Below are 12000 nucleotides of genomic sequence, written 5' to 3'. Positions count from 1 at the left end.
AGCATCCCCTTCGTTCAGGCCGAGCGGGACCGCGGGATCGGCCTCCACCGCCTCGCCACGCCGGGACGGGAAGATGCTGCTCTCTCCGTGCTGTCACAAAAGCCGGTGCCCAACCCTGCCTCCCCGGGTGCTCGCCGGGGCAGCGCCCGGAGCCGGCGGTGAGGGACGCCCGGCCTGACGGGGCACACGCAGCGTCCCCGCCGAGAGCAACGGCTTTGCGGGGTTGGGGTGCCCGGGCCAAGCGGTCCCGGCTACCTTAGGAAAGGGGTGTGTGATTAGGCGAGTGCTTGAGACCCTCCGCACCGCCGGGACGGGGCCCGGGCTCTCTCGGACCGCAGCGCCCGGGAGTAAGAGCTTTGCTGGCGGTCCCGGGTGCCGGTCACAAGGGGTCCCGGTCTGCACGACGCCCCTGCTGCAGGGCTGTCCGCGCACCGGTTCCGGAAGGCGGAAATCCCCGCCGGGCGGAGGCGTGGGAGGGAAAGGGGAATGGCCTAAACCGGGCTGCCTCGGCGCGGTGCAGAACAGTTGACTCGCTCGCCCGACCGCCCGCACCGCGACCATGGAGCTGAGAGGGTGAGTGGCGGCCGGGGCGGGGGAGCTGCCGCCCGGGGCTCGGGGGCCACAGGCCGGCTGTTTGTGGGGGCGCCGCCGGTGGGTTGCTTGCTCGGGCGCAGGGAGTTACGTACGCCCCGTTAGAAGAGGAGTCCGAGTTTCGTTACGATGCAGCGGGCAGGACGAGTTCGGGGGGCGGGGGGAGCTTCTTAAATGGAGATGGGGGTGAAGGCACCGCACGGGGCTCCCTCCCGGTCCCGGTCCCGGTCCCGGGGCGGCGGGTTGCGGCGTTAAACGTTCCCGGCGGCGGGTCCCGGCACGGTGCTGCCTGCGGGTCCGGGGCGGGCGGCTCTCCCGGGCGCCGCGGGAGAAGTTGGGGGGAGGGCAGGGGGCCGGGTTTTGCTGGGCACCCTCCGCGGCTTGGGTACCCTTGGCTTAGCGGGTCAGCCCACGCAGAGACCCAGCTTGTTACCTGCCCCGTGGGAGGCTGCAGGCAACTGAATGGCACTTTACGAAGCCTTTTGGTCCAGAAGCGAATGATGGGCGAAAACAAGCAGACCCGCCGCCGGGTTTTATTGCCCAGAGTAGCGTGTCCGTGCCACAGGCTTTAGAAAAGCTTCACAGAAAAGCCTATTTCGGGCATCTGCTGGTGCGAGAAGAGCGATGTCGGTACAAGATTAGGTGACAAAGCAAATGCGAGCAGCGGAGCAAAACCCTCAGAGTTATCACTGCGAGCACGGGGACATCTTTTGTCGGGCTAGTTTCTGCCCGAGCGGCAGCATCCCGTGATTCTACAATACATAGCGCAGGAAGGACTTGAGACGCCGGTAGGAAGAGTAAATCTCACCGAACGAGAATGTATGAAAGAGGAAGTGCAACTTTCTCCCGTTTCACATGACATTTCAAAAAACTTATAGAAGGGGAAGGTGTGGGAAAGAATCGAAAAAGAAAAAAAAATAATTAAAGTACTTTTAAAAATAAATAAAGGAGAGAGAGAACCTAGAGAAGTAATGCAGCTACACCTGCACTTAGCTGAGCTCACTGCCAGTGTGATGGACACAGGAGCTGAGTATGTATGGGGCAAAACGGAGGTTTCTCTGCAGTTACAAGCGTTCCTTCCTCTTTCCAACAAGAGCTTGGTATTAAAGCTATTCCAGGGGAACGCGGTGGGTTGACGCAGCCCTCACCACCACAGCTACAGCCTCCTGCAAGCAAGAGGATAAGCATCTCTGTATCTGTCCAGCCTTGACTGTGACATCATTTATTAACATAAGAAATCAAGATCCATTTTGTACACATAATTAGAGAATGAGTTCTGGCAAACTGTCTAAATGTTGGCATCAGCCAATGTCTGCCACGGGGAAATTCCCTAAAGAGTCCCATAAAGATCAGTCAGTAGTTGTTCTCCATTTAATTCAAATGACTCGCTATATCCATAGTTTCTAACTTGGGTGGGGAACAACACAGCAAACACAGCCACTGGATTAAGCACAATTAAGAACTATATTAAGATGAGCTTGTCGAGACAGACCTCTACAAGCCTGACACCAAAGTGGTGGCTGCTGTAAAAATACAACAGAAATGCAATACATGACCATGTGTAAAAGCCACCAAGCATCAGGGCCAGAGACAGAGCAAAGCTGCCTTCCTGGAGCACTTAAGTATGCTTACTTGGGAGGCTTACTTTAGAGCTGATCGCAGATTTAGTAAAATAGGTATTAAAGCAGAAATGTTCCACACTGGGCTTCCACTTAAAACTTTGGAAACTTCATCTATGAAGCTGTTTTACAGGACACAGAAAAGGACAAGAAAGTGTTTTCTCCATGTAAAAGTAATACAGTTCAGACTGATTCTTCCCTAAGCTTCACCCTTTTCGTCCTCTGGAGACAGAGCTTCAAGTGTAGGTAGATTTTCTGTCTGGAATGTCCTTTGCTTTCTCCATGGGAGCCAAATAGATTTGGGAAGATCTTAGGAAGGTGCTGCATGGTTCTCTTTCTTAAAGCCCCACGGGATGAAAGGTAAATCACCTGGACTTCACGGATAGGTCAAACGGGGGTTTCCTGTAACACCAGCAGGTGTAAACTCTCTTGGGAAACTCCTACATAGATTTGTCTTTCCAGAACAAGCAAACACACCAAATTCTTTCCAGAGGAACCTTTGCACAGCTCCTTGTTATCAGCATGTTTCCTCTTTGCGCATTTGTACTGAGTGCGCAAACCGGTGGGCAGCGTGGTCACCAGATAAAACCCCGAGTCCTTTAGTTTCACTGAAACAGTGGGATGCCAGGCTCTGACCTGGATTTAGGCCTGTGCAGCCGTGCTCTTCCCCAGGGACCCAGAAATCCTCCCGCACCCATTGCTCAGGAGGTCTAGGTGGTTGTTTTTTCATGAGCAAGATGGGCACAACAGCAGCTTCGTGCCCTCTGCTCCGATTCCAACATCAGTGCGGTTTACGGCTATTCACGGCCTCCGCCACCCACACACAGAGTTATGTTGTTTGCACAGAAGTTTTGCAGCTGCCCAAAATGCAAATACTCAATGGGACATTACGTAGTGGCTAGTACCTAATTCACTTACACTATACCTAATTCTGCTACTATACCGAAACAATCAATATTAGGTTCATTGTTTATGTAAACAGCAGAGATGCTAAAGTCTATCATGTAACACTCCTGTGTGCTTTTTTGTTTTAGCTACGGATTTCTGTTTCTGCTTCATCATATCCTGAGAGCCGGTAAGTTCAGAATCCTTCAGTTACAAAGGAAGCTGCCTTCCCTTTATGTGCTTGGCCAAATACACAGAGTATTTTTAATACATACAATATAAACATCTCTGTGTTTTCAGCAAGATGCTTAAGAATTCCTCAGTGTGATATGCATCAGGGAAGGAAGAAAAAAATAGTTTCTGTGATTTTCAGTATGAAGAGTAGCAAAGGACCTTATGGATACTCTTGCTTAGATTGCTCTGCTTGCTTTACAGACATCCCTGAATATATATCTCTGCCAATGAAAGGCCTTAGAAGTGAGGTAATAAAGGCTGTTGATAAGCAGACCTAACATGCCTGGAAAAAGTCACATTATGGCCAGAATCATACATTACCATATCAAGTACCCAGTATTAGTAAGTCTTCTATTACAGTTCCAAAAATCCCTTTCAAAACAAGGGTAAGGTTAAAGGACATCTTTAAATATCTGGTGATATTTAAATGTTTTCAGGAGTTGTCCCCTCTGTTCTTGCTTAATCATCATGAGGGAATGCAACAGTCATAAAGGAAAGTCCCCAGCCCCAAAACCAGGACAAACTGTACCAGATTCAATTTCAATAGATGCCGGCTGACCTGTTCCTAAATAGCAATGGAGCTGCCCCTGTCCTGCCAGGCAATGCTTGCCAGAGCATCACTTTTTCCTACCGCTACAAGGGGTTTCCCAATGTCTGAGCTGCAGCATCCTTGTTGCAGTTCAAGCCCTTTAGGTCTTGTGTCACCCAGCAGAGGATAAGGGCCTGGGGAACATACTGCCTTCCTCCCTGCAAGTACTGCCTTTGCTTCGGGACTATTTTTAAGTCAGGGCACCCAACTCAGACATGTAGATGAGCTATTTCTGAGTCCAGTGCACCAACACAAAGACATATCCATCCCCCTTTAACATCGTCTCCTGCCTCACCAGGCAGTTTCCATGTTTCCAAACCCTTACTCCTGTCATCTTTCTTTCCCTGACTGACCCTCCTGCAAAATCCCTTTGTCCAGCTGTAAATTCTCCCATGCAGCCTCGTGCCAGATGCCCTGTTGCTTCCCAGTCTGATGTGTACACCATGTATGCTCCTTTGGTCTCAGCAACTACTTGCACCAGAGGGGTTTCAGCTGCTGGGGTGGAAGAGAGGTGATGTGTCCCTGTCAGCAGGAAGGATGCAGTTAAGGCCGCCCTTGTGCTTTCAGGGTACCTGACCCACACTTTCTGCATCACATGTCAGCAAGCTCATGCTTTCTCACTGCTCTCCAGGAGCAGAGATTACCTTTCTCATGTCTGGAGGCCAGGAAAGGTGCCAGGAAAGCCAGATTCTGTGCTGGCCTACCTCAAGTGGCCATGAGAGGTTGTAAATGTGTAATATATAGAATCATAGAATGCATTAGGTTGGAAGGGACCTTTAAAGGTCATCTAGTCCAACCCCCTGCAGTAAGCAGGGACGTCTTTACTAGATCAGGTTGCTCAGAGTCCCATCAAGCCTGACCTTTAATATCTCCAGGGATGGGGCCTCTACTACCTCCCTGGGCAACCTGTTCCAGTGATCCACCACCCTCATATTGAAAAATATTTCCTAATATCAAACCTAGATCTTCTCTTTTCTAGTTTAAAACCATTACCCCACATCCTGTTGCTACGTGCCCTTGTGAATAGTACTGGAGGTATCTGGGTATGCTGGTTTGCCATCTGGGTATATTTGTTGAGAGGGTAACACCAATGGTAGCAATAAAACATGATTGCGTCTGCTGAGCAACACTGGTTTTACTCCCCTTTATATTTTTTTTGGTCTCAAAATAACAGTAGCACTCTCTTTCTTATCAGTGTTTGTATTTCTTGTGATTTACCTGGTGTTATTTTGCATTTTTCTTAATTAAAAAAAAGTTACTATTAAAGCATTAGGCCCTGAATATGTGTCTGCAGTCAGTCCCAGCCAGTGGGCAAAGTGAATGATGGGGGTTTCCATGGGGCTGGGAACGGTTAGACTGGTTAGTCCCCAGAGAAAGAAATAAGCAGTAGGCTTTATCTCCTAAAAGGTCCCTTTGGAAAACATACAGAAAAACAGACACTGCAAGTCAGGAGGGAGAAATGACTACAAAGTGAGCACACTCACCTGCCTGTTACAAGTACTAATACAGGAGTCTATCTGGGGTAGAATATACTTGAAAATAATGACATTTTTTCCACATAACCTCCCTTTATTTATGTCTTTTAATCTTGTAGTTTTTGCACTGGAGGACAAGACCATCGTCAGTAAGCTTGGAGACAATGCTACACTGACCTGCATTTACCAAGAAAGAGAATTGCCCTTAAAAAATCTGCTGGTATATTGGCAAATAGCTGACGATCAGGAAGAGTGTTCGGTTGTACACGCACTGATCTCCGGTCAAGACAATGAAAGTGAACAGTGTATTCACTTCAAAAACAGGACTCAATTATTCTGGGATAGATTGGAAAAGGGTGATTTTTCTCTGCTACTGCTAAACGTCAGCCAGGACGACGAACGTAGGTACAAATGTGTCATCATGCAGAAAGCTGAATATACCAAAATGATTCACCAGGCAGAAGTGGCTCTCAATTTAGCAGGTAAGAACTCTTAATGTTTGCACACATGCTTTTGCCCAAATTCTCATTCCAGCTTTGATACTACACTTCACTACTACCTTTAAGCATACCCTGAACTTTGAAACACACTTCAGCCCGTTAGAGAAATGAATTCTGATTAGTTTAAATGTTACGGATAACAAATCTAAAACTGGGCAAATACCCATAACAGTTGTTTATCCAGTGTGGTTTTTCGTCCATCTGGGTTTTCTTTAACACGAGTGCTCTTCCCATGGCTGGGTGACCGCAGCTTAAGAAGTTGCTTTCTTCCTTCAGATTTGGCTTTAGCTTTCTGCCCTTCCAGTAATGCGCTCTGCTTTCTGGCCTACATACCATGCCTGCAGGTGTTTCCCTTTTAAGTCATGAGGGTCATGCAAAACTCAGAACTGCTTCAGAACCCACGTTGAAATTGAGTCTTTTCAATAGACTTCAACGTGTTGATAACTACTTCTTTTTCTCTTGCTCTCTAGCTAGCTACAGCCAGCCAATACTCAGCGGACCGATAAGAAACAGTGACAGCGCTGGCGAGGAGGTGACTTTCAGCTGCAGGTCCGGCAATGGATACCCAGCGCCCAACGTTTACTGGATAAATAAAACAGACAACAGCCACCTGCTTCCGTCAGAGCTGACGATCACCTCCCACGACGACGGCACTTACAGTGTTTTTAGCACGCTGAAGGTTGAAGCCACTTCTGACATGCAAATAGAGTGCGCCATAGAAAATAAATTACTGAGGGAAAATCTGTCGGCCAAGTGTAAGTCCCTTCACAACACCTCATGTCTCCTAGATGGCAGCTCTTATCAACCAGCGTGTATCTGTAGATGTGCGCTAGCACGGGGCTCGCGTTAATTCAGTAGGCCCCAAAAGAGTGGGGTGTTTTCCTTCTGGCTAGTTACACTTGGCCACAGACTTTGTGTTTACCTCTGACTTCTCCCACACTGAAATGAACAGCCCATCAAGCGTGTCACAACAACAGCATTGAGCAGCTCTCGTGTCTGAGGCACGCACTGGGCTCTGCCTTTTGGTTCCTTCAGAACATGATGAGTTGGAGAATCAGGCTATTTTTCAGGGGGCACCACGCCACAGTAGGTGCACGATTCCTGAACCCCTGCCCTACTGCTGTGCAGCATTTACACTGCTTTTTGCTCTGCCTTGTTTTGGAGTTCTTTTTCCCACCTCCGCTCAATTTAACACAGCGTACTATTTAAAGTAGGCCTGTAGCAAACAGGCACTATTGGCCTAATAGAGCAATAGACCTAATAGCACAAGTTTAATAAGCTATTTATTGCTGATATGTCATTAATAGTAAAAGCAAATATTAAATTACTCAACTATTTACAGAACTAGAAAGCTATTAAAAAGAAAAAAAGCTATTAAAAATTTGAGCTATAGAAGCAGCGGGGAATGTCATGCTTTCCTAACATCTGTGTAGGGAAGCTATCTGGAGTGGGAGAGCTTACCTGGAGGTGCCTGCTCGATCTCATTGCTCTTCCTGGCCCTGCTTCCCACCACAACTTTCTCACGCAGGTTTCTGCACCCTGGTGCAAGAAGGTTTAATTATTTGCACAACTGTAACTAGATACCCAAAGTCTGGTTACCTAAACATGGCAGGGAATCACGTACTGTGGATGTAATGACACCAGCCTTACAAACAGCCAAACAATACAAAGTATTTCCAGGAAGAAAAATTGTTCTCATATGCAAAAGTTGCTCAGCAGAGTGTTTATGTGATAGCACACCCTTGCTGTCATCCCAAATTAAAGGAAAACTAAGTAACCTTGTCATTAGTTTTCTAATGCTGTATTGTATTTGGGGAGAAAAGACCTTATCTTATTTTTTGTTTTCTAATTATTTTGTTTTCTTATTTTTTAATTTTCTAAAAGCACTACCCCACTTCAGAGTAAGAGATGTAATTTGAAACCTTCAGTTTGCACCAATCGGTGCAAATTAGTCACTAACTTCAGGGAAACAGATTTTCACTGACTTTTCTGAATACTGTAAGATTTACAGTGTAGATTCTGTATAGATTTATTTTCAGTTTAGTCTAGATACAAGCTCCAACACATAGTCTCCTGGGGATGGCAGGAAGGAAAAAAGGAAGAAAGAGGGATGCATGCCCTATGATGACAGGGAGGAATAAACTGGTATTATATTATCAGACAGTATAAGCAGGAGACTTGCCTTGCTCAGAAAGACTACCACCAGAATCACAGTGATACGAATAGCATGAATGTTCAGTCCTGCAGAAGTTGTGCATGTAAAACGTGGTCAGATATTTGCCTGGTACAAATTGTGAAAACGTATGCCTTAGTACATCCTTTTTCTATTTTATTCTAGACACAGAGCAGGACACCGATGATTCGAGCACAGAAAGCCACAAAAACCTGGGGAAAAATGGTCGAGGTGCTCAAGCAGCTGGCATTGTTTCCATTGTCATTCTGATAGGTCTGCTAACTGTTTTAACCTGCTGGCTGTGGAGACGGAGGTCCTCTAAACTAGTGTCCTACACAGGTAATGAAGCCTTCATTTGCATGACCAAATCCAAAGAATTCTTTTTCATTTACCAAAATATTTCATGTCATCCAGCACGTTGCTAGAAGGTGCAAGTTGCCTGCGCAGAGTAACAGGAAATCACACTGTTATCAAAAACCTAAGGTGCCCTGAGGAGGCCGTGTAGTGTCCCATAACATGTCATACTTCATGGCTTTCTGCCAGGTTTTCTGCTCAGCCCCACAGGAGTTAATGGATGGGTGTGAGTTACTTGGACTTTGCACCTGCTCAGACCATAATTTCTCAGCTGCAATCTCAGCAGGCTGATTCTGGACAGGTGAGGAGATGCTCCTCCATGGAACAGGACTGGGGTCAGCAGCTCACTCTGCTTAGCACAATCCAAACTAGAAATCGGAGGATTAAATCAATCCTGAGAGCTTTAGAGTCACTGTCTGGGCAAGTTATTCAAGATCCCACTGGGATCAAGCAGTTTTCTACAAGTTAGAAATAAAGCATGTCTCACTTGCTCCACATCATACGTGTGTCCCTTTGCACTGCTGCGTTTGCCCACGTGCAGGACCCTTCGCTGCCTGGCAAGGCAGAACAAAAGGTAGCATCTAAAAGGCAGACTCAGTCTGCTGATGTACCTGGGTACTTCTGTAAGCCACTTTGCAAGCATACCAGAGCTAACACCTAAGAAAAGGGAGAAGGAGCAACCACATTTTTCATGGACAAGGACAAACCCCATTTTCGGTCCATGTTCTCTCCTAGCTGGCAAGCCCAGGGGCTTCAGAAAAGAGCAGGAGAAAGCAGAGTAGCGATCGGCTGTGCTAGGAGCCATGTCCTTCCTTCAGAAACAACCCAAAAGTGGTGCAGGACTCCTTCCCAAAACACAGAGCAGGACTCTTGCTTCAAGCCCAAAACTGGTGACCTAAAATGCAAGCAAACAGAGTATGGACTATGTTTTGCTGTCCAAAGTGCATGTTGCACATTGAACCCTCAACTCTGGGTGGCTGTTGCTTAATATTAATCCCACGGGGGAAAAGACCATAGTTACCTATCCTATATGCTTAAAACAGTGCATTTGTTTCAACAGATGTCCAACCAAATGAAGACAAAGGAGGACTCAACTGTAAGTATTAAAAATATATTGCTGTGTTTGTGTCAAGAGTGACTTAACTTCATAGCTTTGGTACTTGTTTGGCACAAAGCCTTTGGATTAGACTTGGTGGATATTACAAACTCAAGCACATGGAGAGGTAGCCCTACTTCTTCTCTCAGCCCTTTGAGTTCTGAAGGAGTTGCCAAAGGCAGCCTGAGCGTCTCAGTCCCCAAAAGTTCCTTCAACAGCTCAGGCCAAGGGACGTGACAAATTGATAGGGGACACAGAGTGAACAGTCTGAAGCCACCCACCCCTCCTGTTCTACAACTGTGCTGCAGCTACTGTTGCCATCAGGATGCATGGATTATGCCATAAGCCAGTCAGAGACAAACCTGGAAAATCTGTTTCAAATGAATGACTTTTCAAGTGTGGACAACACTGACCATTTATCACTTGATACCATGTCAGTGTCCATCACCAGATGGTTGTTCCCTGCCTTCTTGGGCACCATTTCCTAGAATGTCTTTAGCTGGGATACAGCAGCATCATGTCAATAAGCCTGAGCCTGTATACACACAATTTATAAAATATTAAGTGTTTTCCTTTCCTAGAGGGAGGAGAAAAGAAAAAAAGCCATTTAAACCTTCATCATGCTCATATTTTTTATAAGCAATATTACAGGCTAGCTGGTTTACAAATTCATTTATAGTGTGGGAAAATTAAAAACAGGGCAAAAATCCAAAAGGAATTTGGAAAAACAAACTCAGCCCAGGGGACTCACAAGAGTACAGAAAGGATGAAATATCTGACTATTTTATATCTCATATGGTAGTTTCTACTGCAGAACAGGCAGAAAATACTGTGGTTCGACCAAAAATGTAATAGCAAAAGCATGGTTTGCCCCAGCAGATGCTGTGAGTGTAACCAATTCATACTATTGAGCAGAAGCAAAATAATCCTTGTATTAAAAATAAAATTAGAAAACCTCAAATTTCTAGAAAAACTTTGGTGGTTAAGAACACTGGGTTAATGGTCAGTTGTCTTCCAGACCCATCCCGCAACCCAGACTGATCCGCAACATGTGTTTGCTAAACATCAACAGGCATTACACTGATTCCTGTAGAGTATAATGTAGAAAGGAGGATGGGTTTTCTCCTTAAGATGAATATACATTTTCTCCTTCTGTTCCTGCATTAACACAAAACAAACAGTTCATTTAAGGTCAACTTTTTCTTCTCTGGGCTTAATTAACTAGGCTCTGTTTTATTAGGTCTCTGGACTTGGCCCATAAGTAGAACATCTGTGCCACAAATAATAAATATTTATGTTGTGTAGAAGGCTGCTGTAGCACCATTTGTTCAGTAACAGCAAACCAGGCACATTTGCCTTCCCGACACGTATCTTTTTCCTGGGACATCTCCACACATTTTGTGGCAGAGGTGGTGGGACAGCAGCTTCGGAGGTGTGCTGCTGTCAGAAACTCTCCCACCCCCTAAGGAGCCACATATGGCATGGAAGGTGGAGTCTTTTGAGTATCCCAATTTGAGGGCAACTTGGAGCAATTCCGGAGAAATCAGAACTGTCTAGGGAATGCAGTCTCTGATGGAAGATTGGTTATGTTTGTTTAGGCTGGAGATGGTAAGGCTGATTAAGGACATAACAACAACCTTCTTCAGAGAATTCCTTAAAGAGGATGGGATAGGTTATTTGTTGTCCTTAACACAGAAGACACAGTACTTGAGGCATGACATGCTTAAACAAAAGGAGTTTTAAGCTACATGTTAGGAAAACAGGCCTTGTTTTAATCTACATGTTAGGAAAACAGGCCTTTCTAAGAGTAATGGTAGCTGAGGACCAAGGCAAGAGAATTTGTGCAAGCTGTTAAGTGTCTGTCAGCCCAGCTTTAGTTGCTGTTCTGGTTTGTTTTCTTAACAAAAGGGGATACTAGTATCTTGTCAGGCATTATTGAGAAACAGCTGTTACTACGTGGGGGCAAAAGGTGGAGTCTTGGAGAAATTCTAGCCTAATTCAGTGGTAATTTCTGATTTTCAAGCAAGTTGTTTGTAGTAGATGGGGAGTAAGGCACTGCAGAGGTTGCACCCCCAGGGACACTATGCCTGTTGCTTTTCAATACTGATATAAATGTGTTTCTGCTTATGTGAGTTTCATTATCAAGTCAGATTGTTTCACAGAGGGAGTGGGAGTCCTGAATACTGAAAAAAAAACCCCAAACAACCCCACCAAAAGCCTACTGAAACTAGTTTTGTTGTTAGAGGAAAAAAAATTTGGAAACTATGGGGAAGGCAGGTTGGGAAGGAGAGTAACTTCATCCCACTGCAGTTAGGCTCTCCAGACACCCATTACAGCCAGTGGGGCAGGATGAGCCACTGAGCAGAAATCCAGAGCTGGAGCAATTCTGAATCGCTCTCTGGAAGGGTCCCTTCGCTGCCTGTAGAGGAGCCTCAAGAAGCTGCTTCCCATGTGGCCACAGATAAGCTTTGTGCATGTTGTTCT

General features: G+C 46.1%; 1 protein-coding gene across 1 annotated transcript; it reads left to right on the top strand.

Annotated features, from left to right (window-relative positions):
- Positions 1 to 559: 559 nt before the first annotated feature.
- Positions 560 to 10906, top strand: ICOSLG (inducible T cell costimulator ligand; the record flags this gene model as incomplete). The annotated part of the gene is made up of 7 exons (XM_084279452.1): positions 560 to 573; positions 3245 to 3285; positions 5513 to 5875; positions 6364 to 6648; positions 8232 to 8405; positions 9481 to 9516; positions 10757 to 10906. 7 exons carry the CDS (start codon positions 560 to 562, stop codon positions 10819 to 10821), a joined length of 978 nt encoding a protein of 325 aa, XP_084135578.1. The 3' UTR covers positions 10822 to 10906.
- Positions 10907 to 12000: the final 1094 nt, after the last annotated feature.

Source organism: Gallinula chloropus, assembly GCF_964237585.1.
Source record: "Gallinula chloropus genome assembly, chromosome: 1".
NCBI classification, from domain to species: Eukaryota; Metazoa; Chordata; class Aves; order Gruiformes; family Rallidae; genus Gallinula; species Gallinula chloropus.
This window is presented reverse-complemented; position numbering and strand designations above follow the sequence as displayed.